The sequence below is a fragment of the Euprymna scolopes genome, chromosome 28, assembly GCF_053919585.1.
Source record: "Euprymna scolopes isolate OS-2025 chromosome 28, ASM5391958v1, whole genome shotgun sequence".
NCBI classification, from domain to species: Eukaryota; Metazoa; Mollusca; class Cephalopoda; order Sepiida; family Sepiolidae; genus Euprymna; species Euprymna scolopes.
In genome coordinates, this window is record NC_136509.1 from 30688069 (window position 1) to 30713220 (window position 25152).

The 25152-nt window shown below is 33.0% G+C and overlaps 1 protein-coding gene across 1 annotated transcript in view; it reads right to left on the reverse strand.

Annotated features, from left to right (window-relative positions):
* Positions 1–25152, reverse strand: part of LOC145249555 (tRNA-splicing endonuclease subunit Sen54-like) — a 163826-nt gene that overhangs the window by 128033 nt on the left and 10641 nt on the right. The window contains exons 2-4 of the mRNA XM_080111230.1: positions 21788–21952; positions 20483–20546; positions 12757–12840 (exon numbers count right to left, since the gene is read on the reverse strand). Coding sequence (XP_079967356.1) covers positions 12757–12840; positions 20483–20546; positions 21788–21952 — 313 coding nt within the window. The remainder of the gene's footprint in view (positions 1–12756; positions 12841–20482; positions 20547–21787; positions 21953–25152) is intronic.

Sequence of the window (25152 nt, forward strand, 5' to 3'; positions counted from 1 at the left end):
GCAAAGCCTTGGCAGATTAACCTCCTAGAATTGCACAGGAACAGCATTATACCGTAATTAACAGGGACAAGGCATTACAGAAATCGTCTAATCTCTGATTTTGGGTGCTGAGGAGAAAACAGTCTTGTTACAAATGGATTTAAGAAAATAACTGATCTACAAAAAATTAAAAAAAATGACCAGTGCAGGTTATATTAATCAGCAAAGGAAAATCCAAGTCATCTAATATCTGGATGCAAGATCCTTTTGACGGACGGTCATTACACAAGGAAGATCTGCAGAGAAATACAACTTGAAAGATTGTCAAGCATCTGGGAGCATGACCGTTCACAAACGACAACAAACGGAAAACTGACAGTGTTCTACAACAAAGATATACAGGCAGACAGACACATCAAAGATAAGGCCACAGAATCAGATACAGTAGAACCCGACGGGATACGGTGGCCCTAGGATACATATTTTTCATTATGTTTACTATATACCGTACTGTATTTTGCGACTAATTTTACTGTATAAAATGTTGCTTAGGCCCTGCTATACGGTGATTCCACCTTACAATCCCATGGGGTTCTACTGCATTATCATCCGGAACAAACCTGAAATTATTGCTTGATTGCTCTCACCATCAATGTTACTTTCCCAAATGATTATCGCATAATCGAGCCAAATGGGGAAAAATTTTTGACATGAAGAATAACTTGGAAAGCGACATGGTCTTTGAAAGAAATAAGCATTATACTGGTTGTGATAAGGGCAACTGGTCTAATGAAAATAAATTCTAAAAAAATTACTCAGACACAATCCTCAGAAGACAAAAGATTAAAAGGACAGCATCTGTTCTCAAAAGAACCCTCGAATAGAAATTTCACGCATAGCAGAATCAAGTGTTAGTCTCAGAAGAGGGCCTCTTTAATCTATTCGAACTAATTGAAGTAAAATATTTAAAAATTAAGATTATAGTTGTTTTGTAGTATTGTTTTCAACTATTGAGGTTACCAGTTTGTGGTGCTGCTCTTGGCTACATGTAGCGTACTTTGTTAAAGTCTTTGAGAAGTGCCAAGAACAGTGCTAACAATTAAGAAATTGATCTTTTAAAATTAGCTGAAATAAAATATTGAAAAACAAAAAACAAACAACTGTCCTTTATGTAATAGTCTAGCCTGGGTGGCCAGCGTTGCCTGAGTGTTTGGAGGTGTGTGTTGAGCAAAAAAAAGTGGTAGAAGGCAGGCAGGCTCAAACCCGTACCAGGAAGAAGGAAAATGAAAAAAAAAAAAAAAAACTTGACGTCTTTGCTGTTGCATCCGTCGCCAAACCGGAAGTGACAGATGTTTAAATTAAGGCTAGTCAATCAAAAAGAGGGGATGACTTTGGAAAATATCGGCGAAAAAAGCGATCCTTCTCTGTAGAAAAGTGCTCAGTTGAGGTGAAGGAATTACTGATTTTAGCCAATTTTTTTTATATTTGTTGTCCGAAGGGTCCAGCTTCAAAACAATGCCGACCTCGTGAAAATTTGTTGCCTCTGTTGAAAGTTTTAAGCAGACATACATACATACATACATACATTTAAACAGACAGGTGAGATTTATATTATAGATAATTCCAGTTGTACCATTGATTTTTCAAAACATCCTGTACACATGCACAAACACGTATGTATATACACGCGCAACGCAAACATACACACACGTGTGCACAGATAGACAAATATTTAGAAAGAAAGGGATAGGGTGAAGAGGTTACACTTCAAGAATGTTAATTCAAAACTCATGACTTGTCTTTCCAGGACATTCCTTTTGGCTTTGCAACTAACGAGAACAAAAAGGAAAGAAAACCAATATTTATTCTCTCTCCCTTTTCTTCCAATGAATTTTTGAAAGGCCAGAAATTATTGGCAGATTATCAAATTGATATAAATCCAATTTAGGAAGTGTAATCCATCTCTTAATTCATAACTTGCAATCTATTTCCAGTAAAAAAAAAAAAAAAAAAAAAACATGCAAGAAAACACACACAAACTATATATATATATATATATATATATATATATATATATATATCCCTTTGTGTGTGCAAGTTCCTTCCTCATAGGTTCCAAAACGGCTGAACCTATCTTTTGTAAATTTCACACAAAGGTAATTTATATGTCTGGGAGTGTTCTTAGGTATGTTTTGTACAGAAATGCATCTGATAAGTATCGAAAATTGAAAAAAATCCGATCTTAAAAATAGTTTTTCTCTCTTATAGATAAAAAAAAAAAAAGAATTTTAACAGGAGAGTATTTTACATTACACCGGCAAGAGAGATAATAAAATTTCAGCAAATCATTTCTTATTTAAAAAAAAAAAAAAAAGAAAGAAAGAAAGAGAATTTATCATAATCTGGAGATGTAGCGTAGTGGTAGCACATTCAACATCATAGTCATTTTCAAGTCCAATATAAAGAAGTTCTTGCTGAGCCGTCCCCTTGAATAATCAAGTTATACTAATTTCCACCACTAACAATTACTACATTATTGTCCCGATGATCACTGTACATTCATTGACCCTTATTCTTGAGTGGCCTTCAGGCCTTGATAAGTGGTGACTCCTTTGTAAAAAAAAAAAATTTTTCAATGTGGTTTTTATAAGTCAAAACAGAAAAAAAATAAACAAATATGGTGGACATATGATCTCTGCATACAATAATGAAAACGAAAGAATTTAAATATGTATTACTTGAATATTGGATGCAACTTGCTTTTTTTTTTTATAGTTTGTTTTCAGCCTGAGTGTGGGGCATTATACACTAATGAATCATTTTTAAGCACTGTAGCATGTATTGAGCACTGTTGAAAAATTATTTTTGTTTTTTTATGTTCTAATATATTTTAGTTATTTCAAGGACCTAATTGAATAATTGTCCATATCGACATCAGATAGAATCTAAAGAAAATTTCAATGATGTTTTTAGGTTTTCTGAAAAATTTCACCCTTATTTCAACTTATTTGAATGTTCGGTGAGTATAACGATTTCTATAACACAAGCATTCACTTGTGTTTTTATATATATACCAGTGGGGGTGCCCGGCATTGCCCAGGGTGTTTGGAGGTGTAAAAGAACAAAAAAAAAAGTGTTAGTAGACAGACAGATTCGAACTTGTGACACGAAGATGGAACACCCGAGATCTTACCGCTGCACTATGACAACAAAGGAAGCAAAAAGTGTTTAAATTTAGCGACGTCAATCAAAAGCTGTTGACCCAGTGATAATTCGGTCAGGAGTCGGTGAAGAAATGAAATGAATCTCGTGATAGTTATTTTCTTCCCCACGAGGTCATGTCTAGCTCCCGGGTGTCCAAATGAATAGCAATTGTCTGATATGAGGGGTTTTCCACACAGTGATCAAAGCTAATTGCTTTCTGGACATCTCCGGCACGAAGCCGGAAAACTGCCTTTCCTTTCCTTAGTTTAGCTTTTTTATATGCAAACCACGAATAAAAACACACAAGACAACAGGATAGCATGAATTTTATAAAATAAAAGTCACTCAAATAAAAGATAGAGATGATCTCGTTTTGTAAATCGGAGATATTATAATCTAAGGAGGATATAAAAAGTTCAAAGAATTAGTGATCCCCCCCCCGAAAAAAGCTTTTGCCGGGCATACAAAAAAAAAAAGAGCACACACACATTTTCGCTTTTATATAATAGATATATATTTAATACACACACACACACTAGCAGGCTGCCCGGCATTGCTCGATCGTAAAATACACAATACAATATTAAATTTTAACTAATGCAGAAGTCTTAGTTATTATAAACAGAAATACTGTATGTATTAAACATAATGTCAAATTCCTTTAAAAATATAAAGTTAAAAAAAAAAACGGGCGGAAACTTAGACATGTGCATGCGAGTATTACGTTTTTTCTTAGCAGTAAAAAAAAAAACTATTTCAGCTGAGATCGAAACCAAAACCTAAAGACAGTAAGTCAAGTATGATAACCATTAGGCCAGCTTGACAGGTTCTTTAAAAAGTGTTTTCAAACCTGCTTATTATTCTTAACATAGGTAGTCTGTCATGTGAATGATTCATACATGCGCATTCATGAAACAGTTGACAAACATGAAAATCTGACGACCCAACCCCACGTACCAAGTTTTCAATTTTGACTCATTACCAGCCCTTTTTTCCAGGTGTAAACTGATTAGAAAGTTTTACACATGTCTGAATACCCTATATACCAAATTTCAAGTCTGTAGATTAAACATTTTCTGAGTATATAGGTTGTGAAACATCCTCACACACACGTTCTCATTTTTATAGATATACTAGATATATGAGAAGAATAAGCTTGGGTCAGCGCTAGATTTTGGGGATGGGGTCTCTCTGAAACTTTCATGTACCCCCCCCCCACACACACATACACACATTACGTGTCCAAAGTTTTCCAACATGGAGTTTACAAATCCTCAAAGGATTATTGAGTGGAAATAGATCCCTTTTTATAAAGTACTGGTCATAACTTTTCACTTTCGACGCCCCCGCCCCATTAACTGTTTTATTATTTACAAAAATTCCAACGTAGCATCTGAAAATACATCCCTACAATGTAGGGATGTATTTTCAGATGCTACGTTGGAATTTTTGTAGGGACCCTACATATATTTTGTAGGGACCCTACATATATTTTGTGAAACCTTAAAAATAAATAAATAAACGGTCATGGATTCCGTTTTGGTCTAATAATAGATATAAAGAATTGTTGTTCAAAAAAATATATAAATAAATAATAATTAAGATAAAAATTTTTATGGCATTTTAATTGCTTCTATTATAAAAGATATATCATAAAAATGGAAGTTTGAAACAAAATAAATAAAATAAAGGGAGAGAACTCTGAAACGTTTTCCATAGTTATTTCCCTTAGATATTCCAATTCGTTCTTTGAATTTCTATTTTTACGGATTCACCGTATAAATTTTTAGCATATTATTTTTCACTTATATAGATTTTAAATATGTTATAAAGAATCATTAAAAAATAAACAAAAATAAAACGCTTTAATTATTAACATTATTTTATGTTATAAACAAAATCCTTATCACTCAATAAATAGCGGGCCCGACTATTAAAACAAAAATTTTTTGGAAAAAAAAATCACATTTTATCTAAATGATCTTCTAGGGTGAACACTGATCTCAATGATGATCTAACAGTTTGATGCATTTTTTTTTTCTTTTTTTTTTTTTGTCTTTGACCTAAATTACATCTCAGTTTCTGTTATCACTTCTCTTTTGGAGCTAAATCTATATTCCCTGGCGCATTATTTTGAGGTCTGAAAATAGTCAGTAGCAGTTGGAGATCAGATGTAGAGACTGAGGTAGATGTGAAAGCAATTTGTAGTGCAATTCATATAGTTTTGCCATTGTTAATACCGACGTGACATGGTGCATTGTCTTGGTGAAAGCTAACTGTTTCTTCTTTATTAGTGGTCGTTTAGGTGTATTAGAATTTGGGGGGAATTTTTGACACCCCTAACAGAAAACTGCGAATAAAATATAAAAAAAAACTCGTAATTTCTCTTTCTAAAGTGGGTTATTCATTTTCTTTATAGAATATACTTCCAAAATAAACTATTTAAGTTGTTTAAAAAATAATAGAAATATTACTTTTCATTTTTTAAAAAACAGTGTTTACAAAGTGCATGCGTGCGTTCAAGCAGCCATTTTTTTTACGTAATGAAATCAATTGATTTTTACGAGCTGAATATTTTTCAATTTTTAAACTTTAAAAATCTATCAAATTTTTCTAATGGTTAAATTTTTACGTTTTTTTTCAGGGTGAATGTGAAATTTTATGCTCTTTCCAATAAACTGAAGATAATATTTTAGACAAACGTTGTTTTATAAATTCACACCCCCATTTTGAAATGTCTATGAGAATTGTAATAATTAATTTTTGTGCACAAGTTTTATATATCACAAATTGAAGATAAAACATCAATAAATAAAATAATCAAATTTAAAACAAAAAAAAAAACAGTTATGTGCAAATTAACCTATAAAGTCCAAAGTATAAATCCTTTTTTTTTTTTCGATAAACATATTTTTTTTTTGTTTTTTTTTTTAAGTGGAAGCTTATTTTTTGTTTAGGATTTTCCAGTCAATATTTTCAGTCAGTGTATATTTTTATATATAATTCCTGGTTTCCTTTTTTTTCGATATAAAAAAAAAAAAAAAAGACGATACCGAATAATGCAGATTTAAAGTATAATAAATCAAAAATTCAGGTATTTCTTTGAGATATTAAAAAAAACAAATTACATTTACTATGCTCGTTAATCTGTAATCCGTGTAAATCCAAAAATAAAAGATACCAGTTTTCACGTATGATAGTATAAAAACGCCAACAGTAAAAAAAGGACGATAAGTTATCTCCCTTTGGTATTTATAAGTCGGACAGAAAACCCATAAGCATTCTTTTAAACTGGTCGACACTGTCGCTAACCCACGTCCACGTTCTGTGTTAAGAATTTCAGTCTCTGGTTTCTTTTTGCAATTATTACAAATTTTATATATATCGGTATTTTCATTTATTATATATTGACTCCTGTCACGATTACGCAACTGTTTCGTGTTTCGTTTTATTTATATAGTTTTTGCATACCTCAGACTTATTTACTTGTCTTTAAAGAATTTTCTTGGAATAATGGTGAGTTTATTTTTTTACCACACATATTTTTTTACTTTCTGTAACTGATGAGAAAGTTGTATCTAAATATTATTTTGACTTTTTAAACTTTATTTGAGTAAAAAAAATATTAATTTTTCAGGTAATTTCTACAGTTTATCGCCGAAACAGTTTTGGCAATAAAGTAAAAGATACTACGTTTGTATTATTACTGTATGTACACATAGATTTAAAAAAAGTGGTCTAAAAACAAATATATAGCAAATAAATGTTATCAAAGGCAAGATAAGTTACTTTTCTACCTAACTGCATAATTTTCTAGTGTCTTTATTTAATGACACATGTGGGTTTGTTTTGCACGCATACTTGTCTTTAAAGAATTTTGTTGGAATAATAGTGAGTTTATTTTTTACCACACATATTTGTTTTACTTTCTGTAACTGATGAAAAAGTTGTATTTAAATTTCATTTGACTTTTGTTTCTGAATTAGTGTTTTTTTACACTTATAGGCTTCCGTAGATAACAAAGTGAGAATCTTAACATCCGGTTTCTTTAATGGACGGTAAATTAGTATTATCGATACGATTTACCGTGACATGTGGTTGAAAAATCCTTCCATTTAAAAAATACATGGATTATAATACATAAATATGAATAAATTCTCATACAGGAAGATTAAAAGAAAGCATATCTTAGTCATGTGGAACAGGTAAGTGATGTTTTGCCAGTTAAATAAATATCATAAGATTCAACTCGTGTTATTTGTTTGACATTCCGTGAAATTATAAGTGAAGAAATCCAAGGAAAAAATAAATAAAATTGTTTCTCTATTAAAGCTTTTATGATATTAAAATTTGGTCTTTGCTCGTTTTATTGAAATAAAATTTATGGGTTTAAATTACATTTTCATATTGTTATAATCTGATAGACATATAGGTGTCTATTCAAACAAATGTTTGTAATGGCGATTTGGCCAAAAATTCTGATACACCTAGTGGTCGTTATTTTCGCGATTTCTTCTTTCAAACATACTAATAATGTCATATAATATTCGCTATTGATGGTTCTTCCATTTTAAAGATGAACACAATATCTTGTGCATCCCCAAAACATTGCCTGCTGATATTTGCATCTTTGGTTGCTGTCCACTTATGTAATACCAATTTGACTCCTGAGCAAAATGGTGCATCCAGGTTTTATCCATTGTTTTAACAACATTGAAATCAACATTCTGAATCATCAACACATTATTTTTGACTGACTACGAGCAAATGCAGCACCCACTTTTAACGCAACTTTCTCATTGACAAATGTTTATGAAAAATATATAATATCTTCAACTTTTCTGTTATCTCACACAACTTCAATTTATAACCGGCCAAACTAGTTCATAGATTTTTTTTTTTTTTTTAATGTTTTCCGGGACGACCGCCAAATTTGGATGATCTGAGCATTCAACATCATTTATGTTTTTAAGAACAGATTCGTTATGTTAAAAATAAATAGGTTTGAAAACACTTTTAACCGATCATATCAAGCTAGCCTAATGGTTATCGTATTTGACTCATTGTCTTTAGATTTTGGTTTCGATCTCAGCTTGAGTATTTTTTTTTTACTTACAAAAAATTAACTTTTTAGAAAAAAAAACAATACTTGCATGCACATGTCTAAGTTTCTTTTTTTTTTTTTTTTTTTACTTCATTCTTTTTAAAGGAATTTAACATTGTGTTTAATACCTACGGTATTTCTGTTTATAATAAATAAGAATTCTGCATTAATTAAAATATAATATTTATGCAGATTTTATGGCTGGGCAACACTGGTGGGGGGGGGGGTCTGCTAGTATGTATATAAAAGTGAGAATGTGTGTGAGTGTGTGTGTGTGAGGACACTTCTCAACCTATATCCTCAACAAATTTTTGATCTATAAATTGAAATTTGATATATAAGATATTCAGACATGTGGAAAACTTTTTATCAATCTTCATCTGAAAAAAAGGCTGCTAAGAAGTCAAAATTGAAAATTGGTACGGGGGGGGGGGGGCATCAGATTACCACTATACCAACATGACATGCATATGAACTGATTAAAAATTAAAAATAAACCAAGATGAATGTACAAAATGTTTAACGATTTTTTCCAATTTTGACTCATTTTTTGACCCCTTAAAACTATTTTAACCGGCTAAAGACCCATAAAAAAATGATCCATAAAAAATTCAATCATTTGAGGCTTCTAGCGCCGCTTGGCTACTTTTAGTTTTGGAGGAGATAGAATTTTAAAATATGGAGACAGACAGACATATAGCCTTTTATATATTAGATTTGAAAAAGTACAAATATTAAAAATGGGTTATAGTCAGCTAACATACTTCTTAACTTCCGGCATAGTACAATCAGAAGCGGAGACAAGGCAAATCAGTTCCTTAGCTTTTATTGTTCTTCAGTATTTCTATTGGGAAGCGATTTATTGAAGTAAACTATAAGAAAAGGATACTATTGAAAAATTATACAATAAAAACTTACAAAATCATACACATAAAAATAACACAATTAGGCTTTATTTACACTTTTAATAACAAAATTGAAAAAAACAAGTTTTTTTTTTTTATTTGAAATTTTATAAGAAATATATTTTTATGAAATTATAAAAAAAATTTTTTTAAATTTATATGATAAATATGTTTCTAATTTCAATAATTCTTAACTAAAATTTTTAAATGAGTTTTCAATAATTCTTAAAAGAAAAAAAAAAAAAAAAGAGTGCAAAAAATGTTTTCAATAATTTTTTAAAGAAATAAAATTAATTTCACTAATTTTCAATTAAAAGAAGACCAAAAAGCTTTTCAATGATTATTAAATAAAAAGGAACAATAGGAAAAATGTAACAAAAATAAAAAAGAGTACATGAACAGGAAAGACGTAGGTGCGAGCGAAAGAACCGATTTGCCTTGTCACTACTTCCGGTACAGACACACCGAAATTTAGGAAGTATGTTAGCTGATCATTACATTTAAATGTTTTGAAGTAATTGATTTCTAAGCAGCTGATTAGTTCCGTTTGCTACAGAATTCATTAATTCACATACAAGTCAAAAGATCTCCCACATTTTGTATGGATATAAAAAAATAATACAAGAAAAAAAAAAACTCATATTTCTAAAATGTTTATTGGAGTGGGGTGGGGGTACAACATGTTAACCAATAATTGTTTATTCAAATGCTACAATTGTAGGAAAGAAAAATCTATAATTTGGATGATTTTTATGTTTTTAGTTATTTTTTATTGGAGACGAGAAAGGGAGGGGGGCGCTCAGTGTTGCCTGGTCGTAAAATATGGTTAAATAAAAAAGTAAAAAAAAAAAAAAAAAAAACTGGACTTGGGTGCCACCAGTCAGAAGAGAAACTAAAAGCAAAATTTTGTAAACAAAAAACAAAAAAGAAAGTAAAAAAACAAAAAAAGAAAAATGCTGTATGGTAGACATAAATTTGCAAAAGTTAAGTTCGCAAGTGAACACGTTATCGACCAGACCACGATGGCATAGATGTTATGACGTTGCAAGTTTGGCTTTTCAAGACGAAACAATAAATTGACCGTTTGTGCATGCGTGATTTACAAACAGCCTCAAAACTAAGGATTTAAATATGTATTAATTAAACCTGCCTCCCCCTCTCTCTTCAAACAAAACATTTCTACATGAAATAATTGACAAATTTTTTCTAATTTTTCGATGTCTCAGAGAGATTGCTCTTTCTAATGGTACCACATTTGTGCTGCTTTGATGCGTATGACAAAAGTTTTTAGCGGACATACAAACACACAGACGGCTGAGATTTATATAATAGACTAGCGGGGGGTACCCGGCGATGCCCGGGTGTCTTGAGGTAAATCAAAACTCCGGGGGTGGGGGGTTAATAATAATAAAAGAATGTTTTGGTAGGTGAGTATGAGAATCGAACCCGTACCCTTGAGTTGGAAATTAATGTGTGAAAAAAAAAAAAAGTGCAATGTTACCATTGGGCCACCGCGACATACAGCTTAGACGTGTTTGAATTTATTTATCTATAACTATAAAAACAGGCGTGCGTAATAAAAGTTAACTTTGCTGCTTCCATTTGACCTAATTAAGAAGGTCAAATAGAAGTCACACAGCGTTAGCGTCTGAGTTTGTTTATCGAAATTTGACTGATTGCTTCTGCACGTTTTTCACGGCACAATGCCGCGAACATGTCCGTTTGAATTTAGTTTCACTTTATTTATACTAAAAAGCCCAATCAACACGCGAGAAGCCAAAATAGCAATAATTTTGTAAAAATCGACGTAAATAAATCTATACGCTACGCGCTTTCCTAATTCCTAGATATTATTATATAGGACCTATATACACAGTTGTAAGCGATAGTAACGACCCTGGGAGCGTGTGCGAGAAAAGCCTTTTGAAGACATACACGAAATGGTCACACACATTTTGCCTTTTATATATATAGATGTTGCTTAAGTTATTTGACGGTGAGGAGCTTATCAGATCATTTGATGTCGAATTCAGTCATTTTTTTTTTCTTTTAAACTCACATTCACCCCTAAAAAGGTATACCGCCACATTGACATAAGGGGCTACTATTTGGGACCATGCCTAGGAAAGATTAACAAAATGTTGGTTTACATTACATTTAAACTTCTGCATATCAGTACAGTCAGGGAAGCAGGTAGCAGGAAGAGAATTCCAAAGTCTAGATATCCGAGGGAAGAAACTATTAGAGTAAAAAGCTTTCTGGCATTTAGGGGCCTCAACATGTCTATTACAGAGCATAGTGTTATCAGCAAATATATCCATCTCAGATATAATTTCATCAGGGATTTATGGATTTATGGATATCAAGAATAATAAGAGTCTAAGGATCGATCCCTGAAGCACTCCTGTATTAATATCATGCTTGGACATACAACCATTAAGGACAACTTGGATTTTTCTCTTGTCTAAGAAGGATCTGATTATGTTAGATATTTGTCCAAAAATACCCTAGAATTTAATTTTCATGAGATTCTTCATGCCGGATCTTCTCAAAGACTTTGGATATATCAAGGGCTTCTGTCCTAGATTCGTCTGTCGGTATTTATGGCTAATCTTTTTCTTATGTAATAACCCCAAACTATGGCGGTATTATGACTAATAACTAGTGTTGGGAAGATTAACTGGGAATTGGAAAAATCGGAACTTTGGAGGGTATTGGAATTGTTATCGGGCGCCTATTTTCTAATGCCAAAAACGATTCTTTTAATTGTATTTTTTCTTTTTGATTTGGTTTAAAGTAAAGTCTTCCACTGCTGCTGATGATAGTAAAATAAATATTTATTGATTTTAAACAAAATCTATAGATCATCTTTACCTCCCACAAATGTATTTTTACATTCGAGAAAATATCTGCACATTTAACATGCGATTTTAGGATAATTGGGGAAAAATAATCACTTTATAGTTAAATATTTGAAGATTTATAAAAAATCTATAACTGTATCAGAATCAGGAATTTAGTACAGAATCGGTAATTGTATTGGAATCTGGAAAAAAATATTGGAATCGTCTCATCGCTACTAATAACAAAAGAATATTGATCACGATTAAACATAAAAATCGATTGAAAATAGAATTTTTATTTTAAACAACATGAACCAATGTTTGCCACAAATAACTGAGGAAACAGATTTTTGTACTGAGCTTGAAATAAAGTACCTATCAATTACAAAAGTATGGAAAAAAGTCATAAAACATTTATCTGATTTTTTTTTTCTTCTAAACTTTTGTTTACAAAGGAAATTTTGGTACTCATGCACTTATTGATCCATGCTGAAATAATAACGTTATTTAGAAAGCTATTCTTAACATGGCGATGGGAGGGTGTTATGTACCTATTCTGTACTTTGACCTAACAATTTAATAAAAACAGATATCGTAAAACTTTATTAAACTTGAAAATACTATTTAAAATATAGCGCGGATCAGTAAGTGCACTAGCACTGAAATTTCTTTTTTCTTTTTGTCGGGGAAAAAAAATGTGTTTTAAAACTGTTCAACTCACAATTTCCATTAAATATAAGGCTTCTTCCGGATATAACCACTTTCGCTTATCATCAACAAAACCCATTTTTATCCAAAATTTTCTCTGTAATATTAAAATGTAAAATAAAAATAAAAAATTCATTTAGACAAATTTTATTATGTGATAATAGTTAAAAAAAAAAAAAAAAAAAAACTTTTTTTTTTTTTTTTGACTCACCAGGGCTCCATGGACAAATTTATCTTTAGTTAACCTTTCACAACTAAATATTTTCGTTTATTAGGCAAGTAAAAAAGTTACTAGCCTAACCCACATGATTTTTAGAATATGACATTTTCGTTCTGTAATGATTATGTACGTAAAGCTTTCTTTTTTCCATATTTTTTAATAAATGTAATTCTAAATATACAACAAATTTTATATTGATACTTGAAGGTATAAACATTCTAATTTCTTCAGATGTTTTTTTTTAAACAGCCTTCGTTAAAAAAAAAAAAAAAAAAGAGAAAAGTATATTGTTCTATTAAACTTTTATTGCTTAAATAATTTAACTTTGTTCGTTTTATTTTTTTTTAAAAGTTGAATAGATAATTTTCACTACGTAGTTAGCTTTGGAAGATTGCCAGTGAAAGAAACACAATCGCCAAAAGATAAGCGTTTCATTATTTCTAGTCGCCACTTCGAAAAATCACTTGCAAATGCAACTGTTTCACTCGCAATGTAGAGCCCTGTTCACATTCACCCCTAACAAGGCATATCACCACTTGGACATAAGGGGCTACTATTTTTCACCATTCCTAAGAAAAATTAAGATGTTGGTTTACATTACATTTAAACTTCTGCATATCAGTACAGCCATGGAAGCAGGTAGTAAGAAGGGAATTCCAAAATCTAGCTGTTCAAGGGAGGAAACTATTAGAATAGAAAGTTTTCTGATATTTAGGGACCTCAACAGTGAAGAGGTGAGATTTTGTTGCTAAGTTGGTTTGTCAGGGATATGTGTGTGAAGGGCACACAAGTGCAATGAGTTCATCAGTGCACATTCCATTACAATATTTGTAAAACAGGCACAGAGATATAATATTGTAGCGATGGGACAGGGGTTGGAGCTTAGTTGACAAAGTGGGATATATTAAATTGAAAACTCTTTTTTGTACCTTCTCCAAGAGGGAGAGGCTAGTGGTAGATGCATTAGCCCAGATGAGACAACAATACTTCATGCCTGGGTGAATGGTAGCCTTGTAGAGGTGCGGGATACTCTCAGGTGTGAGTAGTCTTCTAGCTTGATAGATTTTCCAGAAATCATGAGTTCCTATCTTTTGCGATTCTATGCTTTTTTTTAACGCAAAAAGTTAAAGAGCAACAAAGACAGAGGTGGCACCATTAAAACGAGCGACCTTTTGTGCTCGAGAATTTATTTTTCTACATAGTCACCACCATTCTCAATATACTTTTTTCTAGAAAGTCAATGATGCATCTGCTTTTGACGTATGTCCGTGACAAGAGTTGCTTTCTTAGAGTCTTCTCACAGCGTCAATATCTGCAACAGAGAGATGAAACTTTCAAGTAATGAATGCATAAGTTCAGTCATTATAACAATGCAATTTGCAATCTTCTTCGATCCATTAGGATGGAACAAAGAAAAAAAAAAGGAGGCATTACTTTTGGAACATACCTCGTACATACAATAGCTATAAACTTACAATGAGTTCGTGTTTCACCATTCTTGAGATGAGGATTGTAAATTTGTATTATTTGGACGGTTATTCTCATTTTGGTTGTTATTTAGCTGGTATAAGCTTTGACCTTCTTCAGGTGTATCTTTTCAATAGCGGTTGCAATAGGCAGTTTGATAAAAGCAATAAATCAGACAAGATGTGTTGTACGATTGTCTGACCCATTTTGATAATAATGAAGCCATGGAATTATAAATAAACATGTTTAATTATTACAGACAGTTATCTTCATCTTATATATTTGTTGTTTCACAATGTTTCGGCCAACTATTCCTCTGACGTTTGTCAGATGGTTAACCGCAATGGGATAGGAATGCTGAGTCTTAACTGTATCCTTAGTAATTAGTGCCTTCCATAGTTATTGTCGTCCCACCAAATTAATCCTCTGGCCGGTTTTGGGTAGGATTGAAACTGCTATCTTCAGACAATGCTCACTTGGAACCGTAGAGACTCAACGCCTATATCCACTGCACCACGAGCCCTGACATAACAAACACCCAGCATTAGTTATGATAAAAACAAGCAGAATCAGAATACTCACATGAAAAAATTCTGATAAGAAATAGAATAGTTGGTCAAAATGTTGTGAAACACTATATATTAGGTTGCTGCAAAAACAATTTTTTCACATATGTTACTTTTATATATGATTTCTGAATTAGTTCATTGATATATATAGCCGTGTTATATATGATTTTGAAGCGCATTTTTTTCTCTATAGAATTGTGTTATTCTGTTACCATTCTCAATCTCTTCATTTTTTTTTTTTTTTTTTTGCAGGCTTTTCAAAAGCATGGAGAAAAATCTAATTTGCACAATTTTCTTGTTTCAGTTCAAACTAGGCCGAAAAGCTGCTGAGACAGCTCGTGATATCAATGAGGAGTTTGGCCCAGGAACCACCAACAAATATGTGGCATAATGGTGGTTCAAGAAATTTTGCGATGGTGATGAGAGCCTCGAAGATGAAGACAGTCACAGCCAGCCGACTGCGGTTGATAACGAACATTTGAAAGCCTTAATTGAAGCCGATCCTCACAAAACCACACGAGAAGTTGCTGTTGAACTCGAGGTCGACCACTCAACAGTCGTTTGCCATTTAAAGCAAATAGGGAAGCCAAAAAAATTGGATATGTAGGTGCCACATGGATTGAATGATGATAAAAAAAAATGTTTGTTTTCTCTTGTCTTCTGCACAACAAAAAAACGATCCATTTCTCAAGCGGATTGTGACGTGTGATGAAAAGTAGATCCTCTATGACAATCAGCGACGTTCGGCACAGTGGTTGGACGCCAGAGAAGCTCCACAACACTTCCCAGCTTCTCGAATCCAGGCGAAACAATTATGGTGGAGAAGTACTGCCGACAAATTGATAAAATGCCCCAGAAGCTCCAACGTATGTGTCTGAGACTGGTCAATACGAAAGGGCCAATTCTCCTCCAGGACACTGCTTGCCCGCATGTTGCTCAACTAACCCTACAGAAGCTGAACGAATTGGGCTACGAGACTCTGCCTCATCCGCCACAGTCATCAGATCTTTTGCCCATGGATTATAACTTTTTCAAGCATTTTGGCAATTTCCTGCATGAAAAATGCTTAAAAAACATGAGATGATGCCGAATCAACCACGAATAACTTCATTGCTTCCGTAACTCCAGATTTCTACACTAATCGGATAAATAAACTTGTTTTTTTGTTGGCAAAAATGTGTTGATTCTAATGGTTCTTATTTTGATTAATAAAAATTATTATGAAAGGAGTTATGATCTTTTGAAGTTGAACAACAAAAAAACGACATTATTTTTGCACCAACCTAATAAGATGAAGATAAGTCTGCAAATAATAAATAAACAAATTACTCATCTCAAAGGATTCCAATAATAAAATAATGTCTCCCTCTGTTGTCAAAACTACCATTTTAACGCACAGCTCTGGTAGACAATCTTCTTTAAGAATGTGTAGAACTATTTAATTAAATGATAATTAATGTAACAAAAACGCAGCCAAATTTTTGATTGAAACTAATGAATTATCCTCAGTCTGCAAGGATACAAAAACAATACACGTGATTAAAAGTCATATTTTGCTACGGTTCTGAATTTTTGAGATGAGGAATGATTCTCTTGACTATTGTTCTCATCTTAGGTGTTATTTGCACCACATTTCAACCAACATAACTGCCAAACTTCTTTAGGTGTATCTTGTCGAATCTGAGAATCTGCACAGAATTTCTGACGGAACCTTTCATTCAACCCATGAAAACATGGTGGCTTCAGACGGCTTTCCCACATGTGCTTTGAATTGGGGGGGGGGGGGCAAATGCTACAATAAATAAGTGTCTTTTTTTACCAAATCCTTTTTCATTCCAAAAGTGTAGCACTGAATAGGGACATTATCGTCTATAGGGTGGAACAGTAAAATTGTCGCCCTAGAAAAGATGACATGATTCCATTTCCATTTGATGAAAACCGTTTTTCTTTTTTTGTTGCAGACTACCTACTAGTTGGCCAGCTGTGTACAAATCCTAAGAGTGATAGGAGCCTTCCATCATGTCTGAAACTGACATAATTTTCAACAACCGAGATTAGAGATGCGCGGCTCTCTACGATCCAAAGTTATGACAACAGGACCATTGCCAGCACCCTCAAAATGCAAATCCAGACAGTTCGACGCTTAAAAGCACAGCTCAACGCATCGGATGACCCACAGTTATAGTCTTTGGTGTGGCTTTAAGTGAGGGCCCATCATGCCACCTCCCACAACACCAAAACCAGCCTGATCGCTGCCATCCGCCAAGTATTCACCGAGCTCGTGTCGGCGCTTGTGGAAAAGGCATGCTCCCAGTTCTGGACCCGTATCGAGGCGATGGTGGAAGCTGAAGGCAGCTACATTGAATGGATGTCAACTCTACTACATAATTAAGTTACTTAAGTTGATTTTTTTCAATAAAAGTTTTAAAATAAAGCTGTTGTGTTGTATTCTTTAGGACGGCACTTTTATGGTTTTAACCTGTAGAAACAAAAATAGGTTTAAGGCTTCTGAAATTCGTACTGGGCACTTCTACCTCGTCAAGGCTAGCAAAGCAAAAGCACCTGTGAGTTGAATGAAACACTTTGTCTAGAATTCTGTGCAGATTACCGAGTTCTACAAGATACGCCTGAAGAAGGTCGGAGGTTACATTAACCGAAACATTGTGCAAATATCTCTCAGATTTTGTTGTCTTGATCATTAATGTACGACTTTTGATTAAATAAACTATGAAAATATGGTAACATGGAGATGGGAGAGTAGACAAGCAAGTAAATATACCTTGAAAAAAAACAAAGGTTATTTCCCTTGGACTGAAGAAACGAGAGTTATTGCCCTTAGAGAAGAGCAAAGTCCAACATGACAGTTTCAGAGGTAAACAAAATGCGGTTACATCACAGACATTAATCAGCAAGTTTTACATTATTATTTAATCTCTAAGTAGTTAAATAAATCTTTTAAACGTTATACTTCATCCATTGGTCATTTTTGAGTGGTTATTATTTTTTTTTTTTTTACATGGGGGTTACCACTTATCAAGGCCCGGAGGCCACTCAGGGATAAGGGTTATTGCGTGTACAGTAATCAATGAGATAGCATTGTAGTAATCATTAGTATTGGAGATTTGATAAAGTGTCTTACTTAAGGGGGCGGTTTATCAGGAATTTGTTTATGTTGGATTTGAAGACATCCAAGTTGTAATCAGGTGGGAAACAGGCGAACGGAAGAGAGTTCCACAGTCTTGCACTTCTGAGAAAGAAGCTCTGCTCATGGAATCTACGTTTTGATTTAGGCACAGATAAAGAGTGGGGAAAATTATTGACAGTAGTTTCAGCCAGACAGGTGTTTCTCGTGAAAGATTGGCGAGGGGGGGGACGAGAGATTGGAGCTCAGACGAGCACTTGCCATGGAAATAACGATAAAATAAAGACAGGCTCGCAATGTCTCTTCTGTGAGAGAGAGGCTGTAGAGAAGAGAAAAGGGCATCCTCCACCAAGCCACGAAGTCTATTTTGTACTCTGTCAAGGCCGGATAGGCTGTTTTTAGCAGCTCCTGCCCAGATGGGGCAGCAGTACTCCATCCTTGGACATACTTGGCTTTTATACAGATAGAGAATTGCATCAGTAGTGAGATATCTTCTGGAGCGGTAGAAGGATCCCACCATTTTCCCAGCGTCCCTGGTAACAGATTTGATGTATGTGTTCAATTTCAGATCAGGAGTAAAGGTCAAACCCAGAAGCTTGTCAAAACATGGAGCCTCCCCAAGACGAGAGCCATCCATTTCAATTGATGCCAGATGGGGATCAGAGCGTTGATGATGTAAAGATAGAAGCTTGGTTTTGGATGCATTAAAAGTGACCAGCCACCTCTTCCCCCATTGTACCACGCGCTCAAGATCAGAGGAGAGAGAATTAGAGAGAACTTTGTCATTTACGGCCTTTGATGTGTTGCCATAGATGGTCATGTCGTCAGCATAGATGTCAACGAATGATTTTAGTATGTGTTTTGGGAGATCATTGATGTAGATCAAGAAGAGAGTTGGTCCAGAATGGACCCCTGGGGGACTCCAGCATTAATACTGTGGGCCTCTGATTTCTGCCCATCAACCACTACTCTTATGAACCTATCAGAGAGAAATGATTTAATGATTGAGAAAACATTTCCAGTAATACAGTAGCTGGAAATCTTGTGAAGTAGGCCCTTATGCCATACCTTATCGAAGGCTTTCGATATGTCAAGAGCAGTTGCCCTGGTAAGTAACCTTTGTCATTAAATTTATCATTAAAGTTATTAAACCGATAACACGTACCATCTGACATAAGAAACACGCAGCAATAGTTATGATAAAAACAAGATCAAGATTGTCACATGAAAGAATTCTCTGGTAAGAAATAAAGAATTATCAGAAGATAAATATATCTATACTATTATATAAAAAGATCTTTGTGTGTCTGTGAGTTCGTTCCCTATGTACTCGAAAACATCTGGACCGATTTTTATGGAATTTCACACAATGGTATTTTAATGCCTGGCAGTGTTCTTAGATAGGTTTTGTATCAGAATGCGTTTGACAAGTATCGATAATCAAAATAATCCGATGAAGATAGAACAGGCGATTTTGACCAAAATTAACACTTTACACAGTCTAACATCAAAAGTGCATTTGAGAAGTTTTATTACCACACAAGCCAAAAGGTTTGACATATAAAATCAACAGTAGGTTCTTTCATATGACAGGGGTGCGTTCAAAATGATTGTTTCTATTTAAAGTACAATTGCATCATGATACTTGACTTTTTTCATTTTAAACTTAAATTCAAGCCATGCAGTCATTTTACCTTTTAGTCCTCACATTCCATGAGCAATGTTTTTTTATAAAGGAAGAATCTATCCAACACATATTGTTGCTTGTTTTTGTATTTTTACCTTAAATTAGTATTATTATTATTTTCTTTTTTACCTCCTTACATCAAGTGGCTTACTACCTTGTCAGGAGCGATTTCCATAAATAAAAACAGAAAAAAAAATAAAGACCTGGTCAGAGATAGGTTAGTTTTGAACTCAATTTCTTAAATCAGTCTCAATCAATCAATCAAGGGTTTTATCACTCAATGAGGAACCCCTCCCTGAACTTCAGCCATCTAACTCTGTTACGAGCTATCCACTGCCATGTGGGACCCATGTGTTGTATTAGGTCATTCCTCCATCTTGTTCTTGGTTTTTCCTCTGGCCTCTTATGTTCACGAGGTGTCCGTTCTGTTGTCCTGATGGACCATCTGTTGTCATGTTGTCTGGCTATGAGTCCTGTGTATCTGTGTTTGGATGTTTTGATGGCAGTATTGATGTCAATAATTGTTGTTTGTTGTTTTGCATACATTAGACTGATTTACTCCTAACAAACAAGAGTAAATCAGTCTAAGATTTTAAAAAGAAAAAGAATAAGAACCATAAGATGAGGATGCTGATGATGAGGAGTAGTACTTACTGCATCTCGTTTATATTCAACAAGATTCTTCTCACAATCCCAGACACCAACAAGAAGCGACCCTCTGCAAAGAGACATGAATTATTTCACCATTTTTAATTGTACAAAATACCACAACGGACATTCTTCAGATGTATCCATTTCAATCGGAATAATTAACAATAAAAAGGCTACTCTAATATTTTAGCAAAACAGACGAATGAAAACGCAATTTCAAACTTTCAACTGTGCAGTCTCTTACAAAGGTCTGCATACATAATGGAATGTGCTATTTCAAATTTAAACATGACAAAAAAAAAAAATGTGATTTCAAACTTAACCATGACAAACTAATGGATGCATGTGGCCTTTTTATAAAGACGAGTGTTTGTATTTAAACATTTTATTCCAAGCTTAAGCTGGGAGAACAAAGAAAATGCCATTTCAAACTTCACTCCAACTGGATAAATAATTTGAAAGTTAAGCTTGTTTACTGCTTGGATAATTAAAAAGTTAAGTTTCGTTTGTTGATTAGATAAATAATTAAAAATTAACATTCATTTATTGATTAGATAAATAATTAAAAATTAACATTCATTTATTGATTAGATAAATAATTAAAAATTAACATTCATTTATTGATTAGATAAATAATTAAAAAGTTAAGCTTCATTTATTGATTAGATAAATAATTAAAAATTAACATTCATTTATTGATTAGATAAATAATTAAAAATTTACATTAATTTATTGATTAGATAAATAATTAAAAATTTACATTAATTTATTGATTAGATAAATAATTAAAAGTTAACCTTCATTTATTGATTAGATAAATAATTAAAAAGTTAAGCTTCATTTATTGATTAGATAAATAATTAAAAAGTTAAGCTTCATTTATTGATTAGATAAATAATTAAAAATTAACATTAATTAAGCTTCATTTATTGATTAGATAAATAATTAAAAATTAACATTCATTTATTGATTAGATAAATAATTACAAATTAACATTCATTTATTGATTAGATAAATAATTAAAAGTTAACCTTCATTTATTCATTAGACAAATAATTAAAAAGCTAAGTTTTGTTCATTGATTAGATAAATAATTAAAAAGCTAAGATTCGTTCATTTGTTAGGTAAATAATTAAAAAGCTATGCTTTGTTTATTGATTGGATAAATAATTAAAAAGCTAAGCTTTGTTCACACTTATTGGATAAAAAATTTGAAAGGTAAGCTTTAGTTCACTGATTGGATAATTAATTTAAAAGTAAATCTTTGTCCTCTCTGATTGCTTTAATAATTCAAATTGTATCACTTACGTCCTTTCAATTCTTGGTTCACTCAACAAATTCTCCAATGTATCATGTATCATGTTCATCTTCTTCCCCTGCAGCCAGGATCCATCAGGTTCAAAGTCTTTATGGCCACCTTTTGATGGAATCATCTTTCCAGTCCTTCTTGAATACATATACAATTCTTCACCACTGGAAAAAAAAGAAGACAACAATAAAAGCAAATTTGAATTAAGAATTTCTTATTTAGACATTTGTAATCATAATTTTCAATCCTCATAATATTCTACAGGGTGGAATGATAAAGTTGTCCCCCCTAAAGAAAATAATACTGCAGATTTACTTTAAAACTTTTATTGAAAAAAATCAATTCAGGAAACTTGATTATGTAGTAGAGCTGACATCTGTTCAATGTAGCCGACTTTAACTTCAATCACCGCCTTGATATGGGTCCGTAACTTTTCCACAAGCGCCGGCGGGAGTTTAGCAAATACTCGGCAGATGGCGGCAATTAAGCTGGTTTTGATGTTTAGGGAAGTCATGTTGGTGATGTTCTTGACATATAACCAAACAAAGTAGCCCAGTGGGTTCAGGCATGGGGGGAGGGGGAGAAGGGTACAAAGTCATAGCACTTCTTCTGAAGCCAAGTTTGGGTCTCTTTGGACTTTGTGGACCGGCACGGAGTCTTGCTGCCACACCCAGGGTCTGCCAGCTGCCACCTGATTGCACCAGAAGATCACCACACTCTTTAGCACATCTAGGTGCACATTTTGGTGTTGGCTTTCAAGCCGACTTCGAAAATGTGAAGTTGCATGATGTAGCCTTCACTTGAAACCATACCAAAGACCATAACCGTGACCAAAAACTTTGTTTTCAGCACCCAGAACACACCCGTTATTCATTTTGAGGGTGCTGGCAATGGTCCTGTTGTCATAACTTAGATCAGTAGAGAGCACGAGTTGTACAGCGGTGCATACTGCATCTCCAATTTCACTCGTTGAACATTGTCACTTTCAGACATGATAGAAGGCTCCTATTGCTCTTTGAATTTGTACACAACTGGCCAACTTAGATGGTCTGCAATAAAAAACGAAAACAGTTTTCATCAAACGGAAATGGAATCATGTTGTCTTTTTTACGGCAACAGTTTTATTGTTCCACCCCATACATCATTCAACTGAAAATCTATCCATTTAATTAATCTGATATTCGAGTGGCTTTTGGCCTTGGTTAGTGGCGAATCATTAATTAAAAAAAGTTTTGTTTTTTTTTTAACTAGCATGGCATTGTAATGCAATAAAAATTTATAACATGAATTTTTAAAGAGAATTAGAAAAAAAAATAGAAGCACAAACATTTTATTCTTGAATTTTTTTAGAAGAGGATTGATAATTTATATGATTTTGAATACTATTTTCATCTTGAGTTTTATTCTCTCAACATTTCAGCTCCTCCGATTTTCTTCACATGTATCTTGCTGAACTCAGGAAACCATAAGAACCTGTAGCGTAACAGATAAAATACTAAATAAAATTCAGTTGTAAGTGGAGGTTGATGGTTCATTGGTTCAGTGAATAGAAAGCTATTTATAGTTAAAAGTAATTTTTATGGAAAATTGCATTTTTCGTATATGTTTTAGAGTAGACAATGAAGAGTGCAGAAACAGGGGACATAACTCAGAGAGCATTGTTTTAGATCATATCGTAATGGCGTCCAACATCTTAAGCCAATAGCGAAATATTTTTTTTTTACTAAAAACACAATAGCAGTTGTTCTATTTCGTAATTTTTGGATATATTACTACTTTCGACATGACAAATAATATTGTTTTTGGCGCTTTTACACTATCATAACGAAATTTCAGACATCGTGAAACTGAATTTCACATGAAAACAATGGTGTCTACGTATTCCTCGTATTTTTAAGATGATTATATCCAAAAATAACGAAAATCGATTAGGTAGAAAATTATTTATAATAGAAAATAGAATTTGAAGAAAACGATCGTATTTGCTTATGTAAAGACACAGTTCAAAAGGGAGGTCATTTTCCATTTCGATTTCTAAAAAACAAGATCGCCACAATTTTTCACCTTACGCTTAAAGTTGGGTTGTTTTTTTACCTTTTCTTTTTTTTTAATAATTCAGTAATATTCAGATAATTTCGACTGAATAATTTGGAAGCTAGCATTATGATTTATTAGAATTGACAAAAAAAAAATCAGTAGAAACCATTGTTTTTTTGGTTTTTTTTTTTAATCTGCAAACTCCATTTATCGACTACAAAAATTTCTGATAGTGTAGAAGCGAAGCGAAGCGCCTTGTTTTTTTTGCTTAAAACGACATAAAAAAAAAAAAAAAAAAAAAAAAATCGATCTGTCCCCTAAATTTTATTACACTTATTAAACCGTTTTGGGTGCTAATGCACTTACTGATCCGATCCGCGCTATTTTTTAAATCGTATTTCCAAGTTTAATTAAAGTTTTATGATATTTTTTTTTATTATTATTATTCAATTGTAAGCTTAAAGTACAGAAGAGGTACAAAACACCCTCCCTTCCCCATGTTAAGAATGGCTTTTTAAATAACGTTATTATTTCAGCACGGATCAAATAAGTGCACACTGCACATGACTGAGTACCCGATTTTGTAAATACTAAAAAACAAAAAATAATGATCAAGTCACGTAGATAGAAATAAATAATTAGTATTATTCGGACTATTGCTCTCATTTTGAATGTTATTTTCACAACGTTTCGGTCGATATAACTTCCGACCTTCTTCAGGTTTATCTCGTCGAACTCGGGAATCTTTCCGTTGAACGCTGGAATCAGAACGGAATTTCAAACGAAACCTTTTATTTAATCTATGTGGGTAACATGAAATTCAGTGCAGATTCCCGAGTTCCAAGTTCAACGGAAAGATTCACCCGAGTTCGACAAGATACACGTTAAAAAAAAAAAAAAAAAAAAAGGTTACATCGATGGAAACTTTGTGAAAATAATACTCCAAACGAGAACAGTAGTCCGAAGCAGCCAAATAATACGAATAATAATCAATCCTCATCTCAAAAATTCCTAAACAGAAATAACATAAAAACAATAGACCGGTGTCAGTAGTAATCAAACAATAAAAACAGTAACTACACACTATTCCCTTCTCCGAGGAAAAATGTCTGGTCATTAGATATTATTTGGCTTTTTGTTTACATATGTTCACACAAATCTCACGTGTTAAGACCGAAAAATAATTCTCAAGTAAAACGAAAAAGGATCTTTCGCTCAAATGAAACATTACCTAAGGATGAGATTCGGTTTAAAATATTTCATAAAATCCAACTTTGGGTCTGTTTCCATCGTGACATTTTTATCCGAGAGGAAATCGGACGAAATA